The 21,207-nt window shown below is 38.3% G+C and overlaps 1 protein-coding gene across 2 annotated transcripts in view; it reads right to left on the bottom strand.

Annotated features, from left to right (window-relative positions):
- LOC134355505 (SRSF protein kinase 1-like) overlaps window positions 1-21,207 on the bottom strand; it is an 80,492-nt gene that overhangs the window by 15,639 nt on the left and 43,646 nt on the right. For both annotated transcript variants that reach the window (XM_063065478.1, XM_063065479.1), the window contains 12 exons: window positions 16,282-16,400; window positions 15,626-15,734; window positions 14,954-15,041; window positions 13,705-13,792; window positions 7,933-8,039; window positions 6,925-7,090; window positions 5,962-5,987; window positions 4,898-5,132; window positions 4,026-4,448; window positions 2,435-2,535; window positions 2,170-2,277; window positions 1,576-1,645 (listed from right to left, as the gene is read on the bottom strand). In XM_063065478.1, coding sequence (XP_062921548.1) covers window positions 1,576-1,645; window positions 2,170-2,277; window positions 2,435-2,535; window positions 4,026-4,448; window positions 4,898-5,132; window positions 5,962-5,987; window positions 6,925-7,090; window positions 7,933-8,039; window positions 13,705-13,792; window positions 14,954-15,041; window positions 15,626-15,734; window positions 16,282-16,400 — 1,640 coding nt within the window. The remainder of the gene's footprint in view (window positions 1-1,575; window positions 1,646-2,169; window positions 2,278-2,434; window positions 2,536-4,025; window positions 4,449-4,897; window positions 5,133-5,961; window positions 5,988-6,924; window positions 7,091-7,932; window positions 8,040-13,704; window positions 13,793-14,953; window positions 15,042-15,625; window positions 15,735-16,281; window positions 16,401-21,207) is intronic.

The following is a 21,207-nucleotide window of genomic DNA, read 5'->3' on the forward strand; positions in this document are numbered from 1 at the left end:
GCCTGACTGAATTCTTTGAAGTGACAGAACAAAATGATCAAGGTGGAGCAATAGATATTGGTATATGAATTTTATTAAGACATTCAACAATGTTTCTCACAGTAGGCTCATTCAGAAAATCAGGAGGCACGAGATCCAGGGAAACTTGGCTACATGGATTCAGAATTGGCTTGCTCACCAAAGGCAGAGGACAGTAGTAGATGGAGTGCATTTTGGAAGTCAGAGACCAATCGTGTTCTACAAAGATCCGTTCTGAGACCCCAGTTCTGTGATTTTTATAAATTAATTTGATAAGGCAGTGCAAGGATGGGTTCGTAAGTTTGCAGATGACAGAATTTGGTGTTGTGGATAGTGTAGGTTGCCTTAGGACAACAGGACATTCATAGGATGCAGAACTGGGCTGAGAAGCAGGTAGAGTTCAATTTGGACAAGCGCTAACTGATACACTTTGGAAGGTAGAGCTTTAAGGCAGAGTGCAAAGTTAACGGCAGAATTCTTAAGTGTGGAGGAACAGAGTGATTTTGGGTTTTGCAGGCACAGATCCTTCAAATTTGCTGCACAAGTTCATATGGTGCTCAAGAAGACATCATTAATCAGGAGATTGAGTTCAGGAGTTATATATATAATAAAACTCTGCATAGAACGCACTTGAATAGTATGTTCAGTTTTGGTTACCTCATTAGAGGAAGGATGTGGAAACTTCAGAGCGTTGAGGAGAATTAAAAAGCACGTTTATGAGGAATGGTTGAGCGAGCTAGGGTATTTTTCTTTGGAGTGAAGGAGAATGAGGAGACTTGATAGTAGTGTAAATGATAAGAGGCATTGATAGAGTGGACAGCCAGCGCCTTTTTCCCCCAGGGCAGAAATGGTATCGGTTGAAGGTTACTGGAGGAAAGTATTGGGGGAGGGGGAAGTCAGGTGGGTGCATGGAACAGGTTGCTAAGGGTGGTGCTAGAGGCAGATACATCAGGGATATTCAAGATACTTTTAGATGAAAGCAAAATGGATGGCGAGGTGAGAGGGAAGCAATAGATTGATTTTGAAGTAGATTGAAAAGTGAGCACAAGACTTTGGATAAAGGGCCTGCATTGTTCTATGTTCTATGAGTGTGGCTTTTAACAGTTATTTCAAGAGCACAAAAGACAGCAAAAAGAGAAAGCATTTGTCTGCAACTTGCTTTAAACCATAGGACAATTTAGACAATGAATTAGGCTGTGTCAACATGAATCTTAGGTATATTCTAAGGAAAAGACAGACAACACCTCGGTTTACGCTAATAGAAGGAAGTGAACACCGAGACTGCTTTCATTGGCAAAGGTGGAGTCTTAAAATGTTTAGAATGTTTACAAAGCAGATTATGCAATTTTTAAATGTTGATTTTTTAGATAATAGGGAAAAATAATTCCTTCCTTTGGGCTTCAGTGAAAACCTAACCTCAAAGAAAGACTTACTGAAGCATTTAACTGACTTTCAGCATTAACTATGAGAATCACACGCTCAAACTGTAAATGCTAAAACAACTAAATATTTAAAATAAAACTGGCCCTGCACTTGAAAACAATGAATAAGAATCACCTTCATCTCTGGAATAATCTTCACCAGAATGAGGTTCAAACAAATAATCCCCAGTTGCAAGTTCAAATGCCTTGTCAAAAGAAAAAAAAGTGTTCATTAAAGACAGTCCATATTCAGTTGAAAACATACAAATTTCTTTTGTTCCCAATTTAGTATTTGTTAGGCAAACAACAGGAATTCTGCAGATGCTGGAAATTCAAGCAACACACAAAATTGCTGGTGAACGCAGCAGGCCAGGCAGCATCTCTAGGAAGAGGTACAGTCGACGTATCAGGCCGGGTCTCGGCCTGAAACGTCGACTGTACCTCTTCCGAGAGATGCTGCCTGGCCTGCTGCGTTCACCAGCAACTTTGATGTGTGTTGTTAGTATTTGTTAGGATCATATTGTAGACTAGTTATACACTTGAATGAGATGAAGCAAAACAGACAGTTCGAGAAAGTCTGACTACTATTGATCATGATTAAACAATGTTAACAAATGCAGAGGACTAGGCAGGTAAATATTTCAAGAGGAATTTGGAAAAATCTGCATGGAACATTAAAGTAGGTTTGAAAAATATTTGATGTTTGAACATAAGATTTTGTCTTTCATACCATGCAAGCAGTGCTCCAAATATCTGCAGGCGTTCCATATCCAGCACCAATTAGAACTTCTAAAGACCGATACTGTCTAGTTTGAATGTCTTCTGTAAAGTGTTTATGCTACAGCAAGGAAAATAAACATTTGCATTAATGGCAACATTTCTCTGCATTGTTGTTAATCCACAAAATTGCCCAAAGATATTTTCTACAATGATTTAAAGAAATGCACCACAATATATAAAATTGATGCATCTTAAGAATAAAATTATACACTTACAACCCAGCAAGCATTTCCAAGATCAGCAATCTTAACGTGAATATCATCTGCATTCATTGGGTCGAGGGGATTGATAAGTAAACTAGCAGCATCAGATCTTGCTGTGGAAGAAACACTAATTAATAACCCAAGTAAATTCTTTGAAACATGCATAAAGTACAAAACTTACTCTAAATAGCAATTCAATTACAGTGAATTTCTTCTGCTATTTACAATAGGAATTAGCAGGCCCTTAAGCTCCTGGCATCTATTTCTGCCAATGTGATCACCTTCAAGTAAACCACTTTTCCCTACATATCCTTGAAGATATTTGGTTATTAAATTCATCAAGTTGAGAACTGATGCAACACCCGTTGCCAGTTATAGAAGTTCTAGATGTCTAAAACTCAAAGCAAAGGATAGCAAAGCAATGCAGTAGCTCCAATGACCTGGCTCTCACCTCATCTCACTCTGTAACTGGCACATTCTCACTGAATGTTGTTGATTTTTCCCCAGGTACTCCTGTTTACATGGTCATCCCAAAGATATGCTGGTTGGAAATTAGATTACTGTAAATTACCCTTTACTTGGGGAGTGGGAGTATGAGAATGCGGATGAAGTTGAAAGGTACAGGAAAGAACTGGTCACAGGGAAGTGGGAAAATATGACTAACAGTATTCTGTTGAGAACCAGCATGCACTTGGTGTATGTCATAAGAATGAATTGTACAAGTAATATTTATCATCAGTCCTTAAAATTAAAAAATTGGAATTGGACATACGATCTTCCTGTTGCAGCACAGGATGCAGCCATTTGCCCCTTCAGTCCATGATAAGTCACTAAAAAAAAATGTTTGGTCCTGTTCTCCACTCAATTTGTCATATGCCATCCAATTCCCTTTTGAAAGCATAGACTATATGCTCGTGTTCAACGTAATCTTCATTGTGCATAAAAGGCCATCCTACATTCCCCTGTACCTTCTGTTCTTCACTTTAAATGTATCCTATAGCCCTTCAACCATATGCTTTAACAAATTCAAACTAGTCATCTTTTCCAGACCCTCCCCTAACCCTTTTTGTGTTCTAGGAGAAAGGTTCCTTCCCTCGAACCTCCTCTTAGGTCTCGTCTGCGCCCTCTAGAACTTTGATAATTGGATTTTAGAAACCAGCTGTACATTCAGCCATGTCTTATTTAACTTCACACAAGCTTCCTACTTTTGTTCCTTTAAATACATGCCATGAAGCTAATATGGCACATCTTCCAAAATTAATGCTTTCAGCTATACTATTTACATACCCTTCCTAACTACAGTGTATAGTATAGCTTATTAGAAGCACACCAACAGCACGATGAACAAGACCGCAAAGATAGGGTGGAAAAGATGGACTTTTCAATGAAGTAGATAATCGAGATAGCCAATTATTGTTTTAAAAGATTTAAACAAACATCAAAAGATTCTTTACAGTATAGATCAGCAAAATAATTATTCACCATTCTAATTATGCTATGCAATCAGACACAACTCGAAATACAACTTAAATTTCAAGGCACATCCATGTCAAAAATCTCAGTTATAACAGCTTAGTGCACGTTGCCATAAATGGGAACTAACCATGGTCTCCGGAACTGGATACAGAACCTTCCCTACTTCCATTTTGCTTGGTTGAATTTGCATCCAGTAGATTTCGATCATCTGGGTTCAAATTACAGGTTACAGATTCAAACATTCCAGTTATTAAAGGTTTACAGGTTTCTGAGTAGTTATTCTGATTGCTTTCTTTTTGTCCATTTTCCAAAAGTCCATTCAACATGTCATAAGCACAAGGGAAGAAGTTGCCATCTTTACAAGACTCGTTTTGTTTACATTCATTTGTATTTTGATTAATATCTTCTGTATTTTCTTCTGTTCCATTCACTTGATCTGAAAGTGGTCCAACTTCTACATGTCCATTACAATTTATTGATTCAATCCTGATTTTCTCAGTATTTACATCTTCTACAGGTTCTTTTGCTTTTTTTGGTGGCTCATTTCCATCTAGAAATTCATGAACAGAAATGTTTAAATATTTTCTGGTTTTCTGGTTTCTAAGTAATTCTGCAACAAGATAAAGAGAATATTAATTTTTAGCCATAAGGTGATTAAAACAAATCAGTCCTTGGTATTCTGGCCTATAATCAGTTATAAAGACAGCCATTTAAAATGAAAAGTTGAATAGGTATTATACCTTTTCAGCTAAGTGGAGAGAAAAGAATGGACCATAAATCAGTGAAATGGATAAATACTAGTGATCTAACATAAAATGAACTTCAACACAATTCAAATTACTGTATTAACTTTAAAGGCACAACAACCAAGTCAAGGTCAAAGAGTCATTTGCTCATAAGTGAAATCTATGACAATACGGACGATGCCCACAAATCTCAAATCAGGTGACAATAAGCCATATATAAATAAGCTGATTATCTCAGAATATTCCAAACTACCTTGTTCTTCACAAGCTTTATTATCCACTTTTTCCAAATGTTCTGTAACTGGTTCAGAAGCCTCATTTTCTTGTACTGCATCATCCTCATCCTCATCCAATTGCTGTTCTTTATCTGCATTTCCTGCAACCCGTTCCAACTCTTCAATTTCTTGCATTCTTTTCTCCAATAACTCTGCCTGACGCTTCTGTTTCTTCTTCAGCTTCTTTTTTTTGTTTCTGGACATTTTTCCAATCTACATAAACACAATATTCCAATTAGCATGAAATGCACGAGCCCTTAATTCAAGAACAATAATATGGCATCATTTGCAGGAGCATTATAATACACAATTTAAATCTATAAAGTGACATCTTCCAAATTCAAAGCTCTCTTTCAATTGCTGTATACTGAAACTTTCTAAACCTACTGTTACAATTATATTACAACCAGCACTCCAGTCAAAAATAGAATTAACTAAGATTTCTCAACGATCATTTATTTACAGTATGGGTAGTTTGTCTCTTACGTCCAGTGAACTATTAAAGACTAGTCAACCAAAGCTGTCCGAGGGGTTTGAAGAAAACCTCATCTTTTAAGAGCTAGGAAACTGTAAATCACTGATGCTGAGCATAGAATCAGTAAAAGATCATTTCAATTGTAATGTGCATTAGAGAGCAGTCTAAACTGTTTTTAAATCGTTGAAAGAGGCATCTTGTCATCAAGATTTATATTTTTTTGTACTATGTGGAGATACCCTCAAATTTAGCATCAATGCATGCTTCAAGATTTGGCTGAGTTTTCTTTGGAAGTCAGTGTCAAGTCAATATTATCGTGATGCTGCATGATCAAAAAGTTACAAACAAGTCAAACAAACTTTTCAATTCAGGTCATGTTTCAACTTGTGCTTGCTTTTCTTTATGAAAAAAAATCTGCTGACATCTCAGAAGCTCTATTTTGTACATTATTTCAAAATTGGGGAATTTAACACTCATAATGATGAACTAAGAAACAAATCACGATACTTTTTCTCAAAATCCCCATGTCATCATTTAACAGGATTTCAATAAAGTTTAAATACTTACAGGTTTTGGTTGTGGTGCAGTACTCACTACGAAAAAAAAAACAACAGTCATATATACAAAGAATGATATTGTGAACTGCAAATTAACAAGTCAAATTCTGAATTAACATCCTACCAACAGTACAGGAATGAAGTCAAACACTTCCCTGAAGTTAAATTGTGGTCTGATCCATGAGCTTTTCTCTTCCCACATCAAAACTAAAGCCAATTTCCCTTGGCCAGTGTGGTTTTATCAGAAGGGATAAGCCATGAACATAGCATGGACAGAATTGCATGCCGTATTAGTCTGGAGACATGCTCAGGCTAGATGCAGAGAGCTAAAACAGATGATCCTCCAGACTCAAAGCCTAGAAGTGCAGTGCCACTGTAGCAATTGGATCTCATTCAGCACATTGCCGCGGATCTCCAAATAATGCCAGAACAGAGACTGAAACTTACATAACTGAGAGCAGACAAATGTCAGTGGTTCTGAAGCTTGCTCAATTCAGTCTTACTTCCATAGAAGGATCAGAGGGCAGGGTTTTGTATTTTAAAGTTATTGTCATGAACCTTGTAACTATTCTATATTGTTAAATTTGTACATTAGTCATGCAATCAATGCTGGTCACCAGAAAATAGAAAAGCATATTCAGGAGAAAAATTATAGAATAAAGTAGTTTTATACGTCTCAATTTATAAAATTAGAAATACAAAGGGGAAAAGTACTGCAGGGATGTATGTACAGGAAAGAACAAAACCTAGTTAGACCCCTCCAGCATAAAGCAAAAGCAGATTTGACGGGTCATTGGGCCCCTTTCCATGCAGTTATCGTTATGATACTTGATCAACCTGATGATCACAGTACAATTTTCCAAAAAAAAAACACCAGGAAAATGAAAGAATCAAAATCTCTAATGATTACCACAAGCAGCTTAGTGTCTTCATTTAGTATCAAAATTTCTATGACTACCACATTGGTATTCACCTGCAGATCCAGATGGTGGAGGGGCACCAGCTTTTTGCCATTCTGTTGCTTCTGCAGCTAGGCGTCGCACATAAACATCATTTACACACAACAGGATATTCTCTGGTTTTATATCTGTGTGGATAATCTTGCACTTGGAATGTAAATAATCAAGTCCCTGAAGAACCTATTTGAAATAGAGGGCATTAAAGCTTGCATATTAGCAACACAATTTCACAAGTAAATGCTGTGTCCATATTTGAAGTATGGAATTTTGATAGTTACAAAGCATAGCATTTTTGGTGGTTACATCTTAGCTTAAGTCTACATTTTTATTTTAAGATGTGGATTTCTAACAAATACCCGTTCCTAAAGTTTACAGCTCATTAAATTCATAAATTTAGATTACCTGCACAAGGTAACAATAGGTAAAAGCCATTTTCATGACAGGAATAGGATTCTTCATTTGAAGTTGACTAAATTTTCTATCTCATATTATTGTGCATTCACCCATCTTAACTTTATCAATTATAAAACTGGCCCATTTTCCTCCCTCAATAGAATTTGTAGAAATATAACATGCACACCAGAAGATTCTATTAGACAAGCACCCATGTATAAATAGCATTAAAGAAAACACGTGAAATCAATGTTTCAGCATCTAAATTAGAACCATCTTAACTAAGTTCATGTGTGGATTTTTTAGTGTGCAAAACACAGTAGCCAGGATTAGTCACACTTTCAGAACAAAACACAGCCAGGTCCAATGGGCTTCATTTAAAAATACAGTACGAGTAGCTAATTCTATATAGCTCTATGCGGTAATCAGAAAACACAAAAAATGACCAGCTTACACATTTCCTACAAAGAAATGTACACTCAGTTACTGTTTCACTTTACTTAATATTAACTTAATTACAGTAGATTTCCCAAATATTAAGATATGGCATCAGGATTTGTAGTTTCTGTTTTATTCACTTGCTTATAATTTCCACTTCCCAAAAAACAAATAAAAATTATAATACTTACTTGCCGAATTATGCTTTTGACACAACTAATTGGAATTCCCTGGTAATTTGATTTGATGATCCACTTCAACAGATGATGTCCCAATACTTCGAATACCATGCAAACATCTTGAACAAAGTCAAGGCTTTATTTTCTCTGTTCAGTTCACATCCATCTCCTAATCATATTTTCTCCAGTCAGATCAGTTAATAAGCCTTCATCATCCTGTCTCAGCCAACGCCACCACGGCATGCAGACTGACTTCCACCCATTACAGAAATTCTTTTTCCTTTCTTTACATTAAGTTTGATTTTCAACTTCCTTATTTTATGATGCCATTAACCTGAAATATTAATGTATATCCACAGATGCTGCCCAACCTGAGTGTTTCCAGCATTGTCTTTCAGATTTCCAACATTCTCTTTCTTGCTTTTGTATCTTCTCATGCAAGCTACAAGCATTAAGCAATGTGCAATTTCTAACACAGTAAATCTATAGTAGTACAATTAATAGGCACCTAAAGATCACAATGCATTGTTATTTCCAACAGATTGTTTTTCTTACCCTTCTTGATTTTGAGCCATGTAGTTGCCTGATAAGAGTTCTTTGAGGTGGTAACCAGGCATATAGGTGAGGGTAGTGCAGTGTATTTTATCTATATGGATTTTAGTAAGGCATTTGACAAGGTTCCACATGGTAGGCTTATTCAGAAAGTCAGAAGGCATGGGATCCAGGGAAGTTTGGCTAGGTGGATTCAGAATTGGCTTGCCTACAGAAAGCAGAGGGTTGTGGTGGAGGGAGTACATTCGGATTGGAGGGTTGTGAATAGTGGTGTCCCACAAGGATCGGTTCTGGGACCTCTACTTTTCATGATTCTTATTAACGACCTGGATGTGGGGGTAGAAGGGTGCGTTGGCAAGTTTGCAGATGTCACAAAGGTTGGTGGTGTTGTGGATAGTGTAGGGGATTGTCAAAGATTGCAGAGAGACATTTATAGGATGCAGAACTGGGCCAAGTGGCAGATGGAGTTCAACGCGGAGAAGTGTGAGGTGGTACATTTTGGAAGGACAAACTCCAAGGCAGAGTACAAAGTAAATGGCAGGATACTTGGAAGTGTGGAGGAGCAGAGGGACCTGGGGGTACATGTCCACAGATCCCTGAAAGTTGCCTCACAGGTAGATAGGGTAGTTAAGAAAGCTTATGGAGTGTTAAGATTTCATGAGTCGAGGGATAGAGTTTAAGAGTCACTGGGTAATGATGCAGTTCTATAAAACTCTGGTTAGGCCACACTTGGGAGTACTGTGTCCAGATCTGGTCGCCTCACTATAGGAAGGATGTGAAAGCATTGGAAAGGGTACAGAGTAGATTTACCAGGATGCTGCCTGGTTTAGAGAGTATGCATTATGATCAGAGATTAACATAGAAACATAGAAAATAGGTGCAGGAGTAGGCCATTCGGCCCTTCGAGCCTGCACCGCCATTTATTATGATCATGGCTGATCATCCAACTCAGAACCCTGCCCCAGCCTTCCCTCCATACCCCCTGATCCCCGTAGCCACAAGGGCCATATCTAACTCCCTCTTAAATATAGCCAATGAACTGGCCTCAACTGTTTCCTGTGGCAGAGAATTCCACAGATTCACCACTCTCTGTGCAAAGAAGTTTTTCCTAATCTCGGTCCTAAAAGGCTTCCCCTTTATCCTCAAACTGCGACCCCTCGTTCTGGACTTCTCCAAAATCGGGAACAATCTTCCTGCATCTAGCCTGTCCAATCCCTTTAGGATTTTATACATTTCAATCAGATCCCCCCTCAATCTTCTAAATTCCAACGAGTACAAGCCCAGTTCATCCAGTCTTTCTTCATATGAAAGTCTTGCCATCCCAGGAATCAATCTGGTGAACCTTCTTTGTACTCCCTCTATGGCAAGGATGTCTTTCCTCAGATTAGGGGACCAAAACTGCACACAATACTCCAGGTGTGGTCTCACCATGGCCTTGTACAACTGCAGTAGTACCTCCCTGCTCCTGTACTCGAATCCTCTCGCTATAAATGCCAGCATACCATTCGCCTTTTTCACCGCCTGCTGTACCTACATGCCCACTTTCAATGACTGGTGTATAATGACACCCAGGTCTCGTTGCACCTCCCCTTTTCCTAATCGGCCACCATTCAGATAATCTGTTTTCCTATTTTTGCCACCAAAGTGGATAACTTCACATTTATCCACATTAAATTGCATCTGCCATGAATTTGCCCACTCACCCAACCTATCCAAGTCACTCTGCATCCTCCTCACAGCTAACACTGCCACCCAGCTTCGTGTCATCCGCAAACTTGGAGATGCTGCATTTAATTCCCTCATCCAAGTCATTAATATATATTGTAAACAACTGGGGTCCCAGCACTGAGCCTTGCGGTACCCCACTAGTCACCGCCTGCCATTCTGAAAAGGTCCCGTTTATTCCCACTCTTTGCTTCCTGTCTGCTAACCAATTCTCCATCCACATCAATAACTTACCTCCAATACCATGTGCTTTAAGTTTGCACGTTAATCTCCTGTGTGGGACCTTGTCAAAAGCCTTTTGAAAATCCAAATATACATCCACTGGTTCTCCCCTATCCACTCTACTAGTTACATCCTCAAAAAATTCTATGAGATTCGTCAGACATGATTTTCCTTTCACAAATCTATGTTGACTTTGTCCGATGATTTCACCGCTTTCCAAATGTGCTGTTATCACATCTTTGATAACTGACTCCAGCAGCTTCCCCACCACCGATGTTAGGCTAACCGGTCTATAATTCCCCGGTTTCTCTCTCCCTCCTTTTTTAAAAAGTGGGGTTACATTAGCCACCCTCCAATCCTCAGAAACTAGACCAGAATCTAACGAGTTTTGAAAAATTATCACTAATGTATCCACTATTTCTTGGGCTACTTCCTTAAGCACTCTAGGATGCAGACCATCTGGCCCTGGGGATTTATCTGCCTTCAATCCCCTTCAATACCTAACACCACTTCCCTACTAACAAGTATTTCGCTTAGTTCCTGCATCTCACTGGACCCTCTGTCCCCTACTATTTCTGGAAGATTATTTATGTCCTCCTTAGTGAAGACAGAATGAAAGTAATTATTCAATTGGTCTGCCATGTCCTTGCTCCCCATAATTAATTCACCTGTTTCTGTCTGTAGGGGACCTACATTTGTCTTTACCAGTCTTTTCCTTTTTACATATCTATAAAAGCTTTTACAGTCAGTTTTTATGTTCCCTGCCAGTTTTCTCTCATAATCTTTTTTCCCCTTCCTAATTAAGCCCTTTGTCCTCCTCTGCTGAACTCTGAATTTCTCCCAGTCCTCAGGTGAGCCACTTTCTCTGGCTAATTTGTATGCTTCTTCTTTGGAATTGATACTATCCCTAATTTCTCTTGTCAGCCACGGGTGCACTACCTTCCTTGATTTATTCTTTTGCCAAACTGGGATGAACAATTGTTGTAGTTCATCCATGCAACCTTTAAATGCTTGCCATTGCATATCCACCGTCAATCCTTTAAGTGTCATTTGCCAGTCTATCTTAGCTAATTCACGTCTCATACCTTCAAAGTTACCCCTCTAAGTTCAGAACCTTTGTTTCTGAATTAACTATGTCACTCTCCATCTTAATGAAGAATTCCACCATATTATGGTCACTCTTCCCCAAGGGGCCTCTCACGACAAGATTGCTAATTAACCCTTCCTCATTGCTCAAAACCCAGTCCAGAATAGCCTGCTCTCTAGTTGGTTCCTTGACATGTTGGTTCAAAAAACCATCCCGCATACATTCCAAGAAATCCTCTTCCTCAGCACCTTTACCAATTTGGTTCACCCAATCTACATGTCGATTGAAGTCACCCATTATAACTGCCGTTCCTTTATTGCACACATTTCTAATTTCCTGTTTAATACCATCTCCGACCTCACTACTACTGTTAGGTGGCCTGTACACAACTCCCACCAGCGTCTTCTGCCCCTTAGTGTTACGCAGCTCTACCCATATCGATTCCACATCTTCCCAACTTATGTCCTTCCTTTCTATTGCATTAATCTCTTCTTTAACCAGCAACGCCACCCCACCTCCCCTTCCTTCATGTCTATGCCTCCTGAATATTGAATATCCCTGAACATTGAGCTCCCATCCTTGGTCACCCTGGAGCCACGTCTCTGTGATCCCAATTATATCATAATCATTAATAACAATCTGCACTTTCAATTCATCCACCTTATTACGAATGCTCCTTGCATTGACACACAAAGCCTTCAGGCGCTCTTTTACAACTCTCTTAGCCCTTATACAATTATGCTGAAAAGTGGCCTTTTTTAATGCTTGCCCTGGACTTGTCGGCCTGCCACTTTTACTCTTCTCCTTAGTACTTTTTGCTTCTACCCTCACTTTACACCCCTCTGTCTCTCTGCACTGGTTCCCATCCCCCTGTTGTGAACTAACCTCCTCACGCCTAGCCTCTAATTTGATTCCCACCCCCCAACCATTCTAGTTTAAAGTCACCTCAGTCGCCCTCGCTAATCTCCCTGCCAGGATATTGGTCCCCCTAGGATTCAGGGAGCTAGGGCTTTACTGTCTGGAGAGGGGAGGAGGATGAGAAGAGACCTGACAGAGGTACACAAGATATTAAGAGGAACAGATAGAGTGGACAGCCAGCACCTCTTCCCCAGGGCACCACTGCTCAATACAAGAGGTCATGGTTTTAAGGTAAGGGGTGGGAAGTTCGGGGGGGGGATATTAGAGGAAAGTTTTTTACCCAGAGAGTGGTTGGTGCATGGAATACACTGCCAGAGGCAGTGGTGGAAGCAGATACATTAGTGAAATTTAAGAGACTACTGAACAGGTATATGGAGGAATTTAAGGTTGGGATTATATGGGAGGCAGGGTTTGAGGGTCAGCACAACATTGTGGGTGAAGGGCCTGTACTATGCTATGTTCTAGTTGCCTTCCACTCATTGATTGATGATGTCTGGATCTACAGCCCACATTAAGTATTGCAACATCCAATTAAAATGTGCTCTCAGCTCCAGTTTATTTGAACATTGGGCCTAATGAAAAGATTGAAGCCTGATGAAGGTTAGTTAAACAATTAAAACTAAGTACAGGTATTATATTAGGAAAGATAGAGCCAGACGGCAGATGATGTAATCTGGAGCAATCAACTACTGGGGGTCTTGACAGGTCAGGCCAGGCCATGTTAGGCAATGTTTCTGTTTGAGACTCAACATTCTGTAATGCCTATTTAACCTTTTGCCTCCTAAGATGCTGCCTGACCTGCTGCATTCCTCAAGTTTGTTTTTAATTAAAGCTATTAACTTAAAGCTTTATTCTGGGAAAAATAACATCCTAAACATTAAGACGTTTGGAGCTTTGATCTGGCATTGATCCATTAATCAAGAGCAAAAAACCAAAAAAGCTGATCAGTTATGGGGAGTAACCAGACTCAACATTCAATGAATAATTAGTCAAAAAGCTGTGGTTTTAAATGCAGTTTTAGATTACGAGTTTACATTTCCACTTTACAGTGAGGCATACTATAAACAGTATGCTCCACCCAGAAGCAACTACTTACCAACTAATTGTATCACTGTTCTTTTTTTCAACCATTTACCTGCCTGATAGACCTAGAAGATACAACCTTCAAATGTTCTGCATGGTGTGCATTAATCAGTATTATTCCATCTCAGAATAATTTTCAATATTCATTATACTAACAGCTAAATTGATAATACAACAAAAAGCAAACCAAAGGATACGTGATCCATTCACTCCTGAAGTTTTGAAGTCATCTAACAACTGAACTACTTTCTCTTTATTTGGATCATTTGGATCACTGTTACGAACCTGAAAAAGATAACATTTTTTCCTCATGGAATACCTGTCAGCAAATGCACTGAGATTTTAACCAAGAAAAATATTTGTTATTTGTTAACCTTGTATACTCAATGACTTGTGTATTTAAATTAAAACAAATCAGGAATAGAAAAAAGTTGATGTTTCAGTTTAGAAACTTGTTTCATTCAACATTTTCAGGGAAAGGCTGCAGATTTCACCAATATTGCTTATCTTGACAATTCAACTAGGTTTAATTGCAAGATTGTTTTGGACAGCCTCACTTGAAGAAATACCCTCCTAACCCTACTAATTCTGATTTTAAAGTCACCATTTTAAACTCAAGCCATCCAGTTGGTAATTTGTTTCTCAATTTAAGTCTAAATGCCGCATCACCTGGTGTCTGGTCATAGCCTAGTACAAAAGCTATATAACATTGTATATTTTCAGAGACCATAATTTAATAAAACATTAAGCATTGTTGAATTTCATAAGAATGCCCAAGTAAAGCATTGTAAAAGCTAATGTCTCTTTTAAAAAGGTTTTAACTTGGCAATATAAATTGTTTTCAATTGCCAATTCATAAATCCATGAGTATATTTTTCTAACATTTCAAGCAAAACTGATGAGTTATTAAGAATTGTTTGAAAGCCACAGGTACTCTACATGTGGCATTACGTTCTATCAAGCCACATTTGCCTCGTGCAATTATACACATATTGAAGTGGACGGGTGGGGGAAGAATATAGATATCTTTATATTCCTAAAGTTTTAAAATCAGTATCATTTAGAAATTTCACTTGAGATGATGGAAAACAGAGCCAGTTGCTACAAAAGTGAATTGAACAATTTTGCAATTACCATATATTCCACTGATCTTACCTGCATCATAATAATTTAAATCATTTCTAGCAATTAATGTTATCACTTTACTTGTATGCAGACAGGAATACATTTTTTCTGTCATGAAACAAACCTGAATCTCAATCCTCCTTACCCTTTCAGTGCCTTTGGGGGAAACAAAATAATTGAGAGATAGAATTGACTGGAAAATTACTTCAAGAAAATCAGACACTGAAAAAATAATACTTAATATGTAAATCAAGTATAACTATTGATGGGTCTGGGCTACAACCATAACATCTGTTAAAAAAGCACCATGAAGCTACTTACTGCTTTCAGTAGTTTGATTTCATCCAGGGCCGTTTCTGTATAATGTTCAGCACTTTTGACAACCTTCATGGCAACAAATCTTTTTCCCCTAAATTAAATAATATAATACCTTTCAAAGCAAGCACAATATAGAAATACCTTTTTGTAAAAATCAGACATCTGTATAATGTCACAACCTGTTTTGCACATGGAAACTCAAATTCACACAACATATGCAAAACTAAGGTACATAAAAATTGCTTCTTTCAATTACACATACAAATATGGTGCCAGAATACAATTTATTTCTAATCAAGTTTAATTGACCCAAACACACGAAACAACTTATTTATCTTGCCAAATTGCACAGACATCATTGAATATCAAATGTTTCAACACGATACAGTTAAGGGACAACTGCAGGAAGAAATAATTTTCTGATACGAACAAATTACAGGTTTCAGGATAATGGGTTTAAGTGGTCGCCCAACACAATACAAGGTGTTAAATTCATCCATATGACAGATCAGCTACTAAAATACATGGTTGCTTCAGAATGCTTTATTAAAAAAATCCTTCCCTCAGTCATAAGTGGTCTTGTATCATTTCAGCTTTAAATATTAAAACACAGTAGTTGTGCCACACAGAAGCCATGAGAACATGCTTGGTTGAATTTAGTTAAAATTGACTTACTGAATATCCCAACACAGCCACACTGTAGAAAAGTGGCCCCATCCTAACTTTCGAATCACATGGTATCGTCCATTAAAAAGGTCGCCAATCTTGACATGATGATATCCACCTAAAATAAACAAAAGTCTTTCGATGGTAACAGCTACAACTTCCAGGAAAAAAATTACTTTTGAGCCACTGACAATAATGAACTGAACAAAACAGCTCTTACAAAATGAAGTTAAAGATTGGCAGATCATTCATCATACTTTTGAAAACATGTTTCTACATGTATCTTGCAATTAAAGCTTCAATTGAGGTGTTATGGAACAATTAGCCCCTTGTTCAGTTTAGGCGAATTTCATTCAATTGCTTTTTAGTGATGCAGAATCACAAACACAAAACTGACCTTGCAATCTCCTATCAATCATAGACAGCCACTTATTTCAACCACTATTCTCAATCTACTTTTTCTTTCCCTTTCTGAAAATACTTTTATCTTTGCCTTTGGGAATTACAAATTTGTTATTAGTTCTGCTGAACAGCAATTTAGGTCCAATAGAATATCAACATTAAAAAAAATCAAAATATACAGAGATGCACAAAACACAGATCAAGTATAATTAACTGCAAGTCAAATATTCCTCGTGGGGAGGGGTGGAGAGAAACAAACTCACCTTTACAATAGTCACTAGGATCCTCTTGCTCTTCATCATCAGATCCCAAAATTTCATCCTCTGGTTCTTGTGCCTCAGATTCTGTTATAATGGGATGAGATCTATGTTGAGGCTCTGGCCTGAAAGTAATAGCAAAAGCTTACTTACACATTGGAGGTAAAAGACTGCAGATGTTGGAATGTGGAGCAAAAGACAAGCTGCTGGATGAACTCAATGGATCAAGCAGCATCTGTAGAGTGAAATGGACTGTTGATATTTGGGTCTTGATTTAAAACATCAACTGTTTATTCCCTTCTATGAATAGTGAATGAACTATCACTAGTTCATTCTACTGAGTTTCTCCAGCAACTTTTTGCTTACTTACAAACTGATTCCATGGGTAAATTCAATAGTAATGAAGCTGCTTCTGAACTATTAATAATAGCTCGTTCTCAACTACAGATGAGGCCACTGGACTGAAGCATATGCATTCTTAAGGGTAAATATGGAAGATGCTGAGCAATTTGTGTCTTGTGGTTAGTGCTAACCCAGGCAAATTGCTTTCAGGTTAAAGTTTGACTATTGAGAAGCCAAAGAGAGACTTCAAGGGTGCTTAGTCACCACTAAGGCTATGTCCACACTACGCCGGAGAATTTTGAAAACGAAGCTTTTTCTCTTCATTTTGACCCTCCATCCACATTGAAACAGCATTTTCATCCCCCAGAAACGGAGCTTTTCTAAAACACTCTCCAGAGTGTATAAATTTGAAAACGATTGTTGCGCGTTGTAGTGTGGACGGGGTAAACAGAGATATATAAAAACGCTGTCATGACAACACAACAATGCTTTTTCTGCTTCTGCTTGGTACTACGCAAGCACTGCCGGACGGCTGTTATAACGCGCAGTCGGTGTGAATGGCATGAGAGTTAAATTGTAAAGTGAGCTTTTTTGAATGTTTAAAATCGCTGTCATGACGTGCCGGAACAGATGGTGGCAGTGTGGCATTTCATTGTTTTCTTGAACGTAACATCCCACGCAACCTAACAATTTCAGAACAGACGGCAATGAGACTGAAGCCAGAAGAGTTAGAAATGTACTCAAATACTTTGACCAATAGCTTACTGAATAAACAAGTATACTCACTTTGCCCTGTTTTCTGTCCTTGCTTGTATGAAGGTGGTTTACCTATTTATACAAGTACTTCTCTGACAATAGATGTGTAACAGCCTAATGTAACGTTGTCTGGAAATACAAGATAACACTGATGCAGACATCAGGAATTCTGCAGATGCTGGAAATTCAAGCAACATACATCAAAGTTGCTGGTGAACGCAGCAGGCCAAGCAGCATCTATAGGAAGAGGCGCAGTCAACGTTTCAGGCCGAGACCCTTCGTCAGGACTAACTGAAGGAAGAGTGAGTAAGGGATTTGAAAGCTGGAGGGGGAGGGGGAGATGCAAAATGATAGGAGAAGACAGGAGGGGGAGGGATAGAGCCGAGAGCTGGACAGGTGATAGGCAAAAGGGGATACGAGAGGATCATGGGACAGGAGGTCCGGGAAGAAATGTTGATGCAGACATGTTGTATACATTTAACAAGGTGCTTTATTAATGAAACAGAGTCAGTCAGTTTTTCAATGTTCGTCGTCAGCCGGGTCATACTGTCTGTGAACTCCTTGTCGGTTGCCTCCATATGCTCCAGAATTTGTTGTTTTTAGTTTTCAGTCCTCCTGCGCCAGAGCCAACAGCAATTTCTTTAAAGTTTTTCGAGTCTGTAACTGGACAAACACGCACCAAGTATACCATTTCCTCTTCGCTTGTTTTCTGTGTCCTGCACATGCCCAGTAGGAGATTCGCCCAAATATCCGTTCTAATGTGGACGGAGATATTTTGAAAAACGCTTGGTGTGGACACCTGTAGTTTTTACTCTAAACCGGCGTTTTCAAAATTATCCAGCCTACTGTAGACAAAGCCTAAGTGCAGTGTGATGGAATATAAGGTCTGGGTAGCCTCCAACCTGATGGCATGAATATTGACTTCTCTAACTTCCGTTAATGCCCCACCTCCCCTTCGTACACCATCCGTTATTTATTATTAATTTTTTTCTCTCTCTTTTTCTCCCTCTGTCCCTCTCACTATACTCTTTGCCCATCCTCTGGGCTTCCCCCCTCTCCCTTTCTTTCTCCCTAGCCCTCCCGTCCCATGATCCTCTCATATCCCCTTTTGCCAATCAACTTTCCAGCTCTTAGCTCCATCCCTCCCCCTCCTGTCTTCTCCTATCATTTCAGATCTCCCCCTCCCACCTTCAAATCTCTTACTAGTTCTTCTTTCAGTTAGTCCTGATGAAAGGTCTCGGCCCGAAACGTCGACTATACCACTTCCTATAGATGCTGCCTGGCCTGCTGCGTTCACCGGCACTTTTATGTTGATTACAATCATTCTGCTCTTGTCAGTTTATTTTGTTAAATAACCAATGTGGCTTTGCATCAGAAGCGGCAAGTACAAGAGCCATGCCAAAAAAAAAACTCATTAGACTCTTGAGGGAGAGTTTCACAGTTCGAGGTGTTAACTTTAAAGTTTAAATATTAAAAGGATTTGGGTAACAGAATTCTGCGAATGCAGCAGTTTCACCTGTAGCTCTGTTATGTTCCAGTTAATAGTTATCAACATCACTAAATATCATCTGTCCAGGGCACATTCCACAGCTTTACAATTAACAATTTAAGGAGAAGTTGAGTAAATGAGGGCTGTTTCTCTGGAGTGGATGAGGAAAGAGCTGATAAAAGATTTAAGATTATGAGAGGCATAGATAGGATATGCAGTCAGCATCTTTTTCCCAGGATCAAAGGTGAGGGAGGGGCTGGGTATGCTCAGAACATTTTTTTAAATATAATCAGAGTGGTAGGTGCAGAAAATGTGACAGAGACATTTACAAGGCTCTTACTTAGATAGACACATTAATGTGGTATTGTGTAGGCAGAAGGGTTTACTTTAGTTACGTGTTTAATTATGAGCTTAATTAGCTCAGCACAATATCGTGGGCCGAGTGCTGTGATGTTCCATGTTCTATTTGAAATGCTAACATCACAACCTACAAGAATACAACAGAACACAGATGCAGTTCATGTACAAGTACAGCCACAGACTTCTGAATAATGAATAATGCCGCTGGCTTGATTAGCCTTAAGACTTGTACAAATGTTGGCCATTGATAAAGTCAACATGTGCTTTTCAAGCAAACAAAATCCAATCTATTACTAAATTCTCTGCTATATGAGAATTGTGGTAGTGAAGCAATGGCATCAAACACAGGAGAACTTGTGTCAAATCAATCACAAGTTTTAGGTTCAAATACATGTGCTCACAAACTAGGCACCCTCATTTGAATGCACCCAAACAAACAGAAGGGCGCATTTTCATATTATAGTGAACTTGGTTTATTTTCCAAGACAATTAAAGTAAAGGAAGAATACATTTTAAACAAGTTGCATTTCCATGTATACAGCAACTCTAGAGTAAACTACAAGCACTTGATAAACTAATGCTACAATCATTTAGAACTGAGCTAAATCTGCATCAAGTATATTTATTTTTCAAATAATGTGCCCATTTCTTTCAAAGAAATAGACTAGTGTAAAACAAATGAATGTTAACTAAAGATGTTTCTACTCTACCCAGTTTTCATATCCTATTGTTCTAACTTTCCACAAACCGTCTTATATAAAATTAAATAACCATGCCCCAAACCTCTGACTGATCAGCATCTTTTGAAGCTATTCAAACCCTACTTCTTAGGCCATACTTAGTCATACATCTCAGAATTTGATGCAAAATTGTGTTTAGCAAACTGTTACTTTATCACAAAAAAGAGCACTATTTAAATTCGTTGTTGAAACGACATGGAAATTATATAGAAATTTTAGATTATTTTAACTTAAATAACAGGAGAAATTATACCAGAGAATAAAGTGACAGAAATTGAACAAAGTTATAAGGGTCTTGGTACAAATCTATTAAGGAAGAGGCAACAGGGCACTTAGAAAATAATGATAGAACTGAGCAGAATTAACATGGACTTATGAAAGGAAAAGAATCACATGAACTAATCCATTGAATTAAAATCTGACAAAATGTTCAAAGAATACATAAACCAAGACCACTTGTTTTCCTCATTTCTGTATGACATGATATGCCACAATGTGACAGTAAACTGTAGTTCTAGAGTGCTCAATACTTCAATCCTAAGTATTTCAAATTTATAGATTTGCTTAGAAATTAAAGCTAGCAAGTTTGCCTTTTCTACTGAAAGTTGTAATTATGAAATTTCTGGTAATGGAAAAATGTAGTAAGAGATGAAATCAGCCAAAGGAAGTCAGTTGCATTGCATCTTAAAGCTGACTCTCTCAAGCAATTCAAGATCCCAAACCTGAACACTTGCAGTTTATGGTGCAATGGTAACAATACACAAGGGAATACAATCATCCATAATTAAAACCATTTCAAATGCACAGCTTAAAAATTCCACATCTGTTCACAGTTCATTAATTGGAACATTAATATTCAGAATAATATTGTCCCTTTTTGTGAAAAGCAATCTTTGAAAATTCTATCACGAGACTGCTACCAGTGTCTACTGACAACTAACCACGGTCCACAGACTGAAAGATGCCAGCCCCTTTGTAATCTGAACTTCACGGATCCTATAGAACACCTGCAATTTTGTGTTACCTCTAATATGCAAAAATCAGCACTTTAAGAAAAAGAAACTCATTATGACATTTGACTAAAAAACTGTGTGCCACTAAAGGATTCCTTCAAGTTAACAGAGGCACAGCCACAGACTATTTGTCATAAGGCACAGGCTTGCAGTAGACAGGACTCTAACAAAGGTAAAATACTTACAAAAGTGAAGGTTTCCAGTGGAGAAAATGGGGCTTTAGCCAGAAAAA

The sequence above is a fragment of the Mobula hypostoma genome, chromosome 13 (assembly GCF_963921235.1).
Source record: "Mobula hypostoma chromosome 13, sMobHyp1.1, whole genome shotgun sequence".
Classification (NCBI taxonomy): domain Eukaryota; kingdom Metazoa; phylum Chordata; class Chondrichthyes; order Myliobatiformes; family Myliobatidae; genus Mobula; species Mobula hypostoma.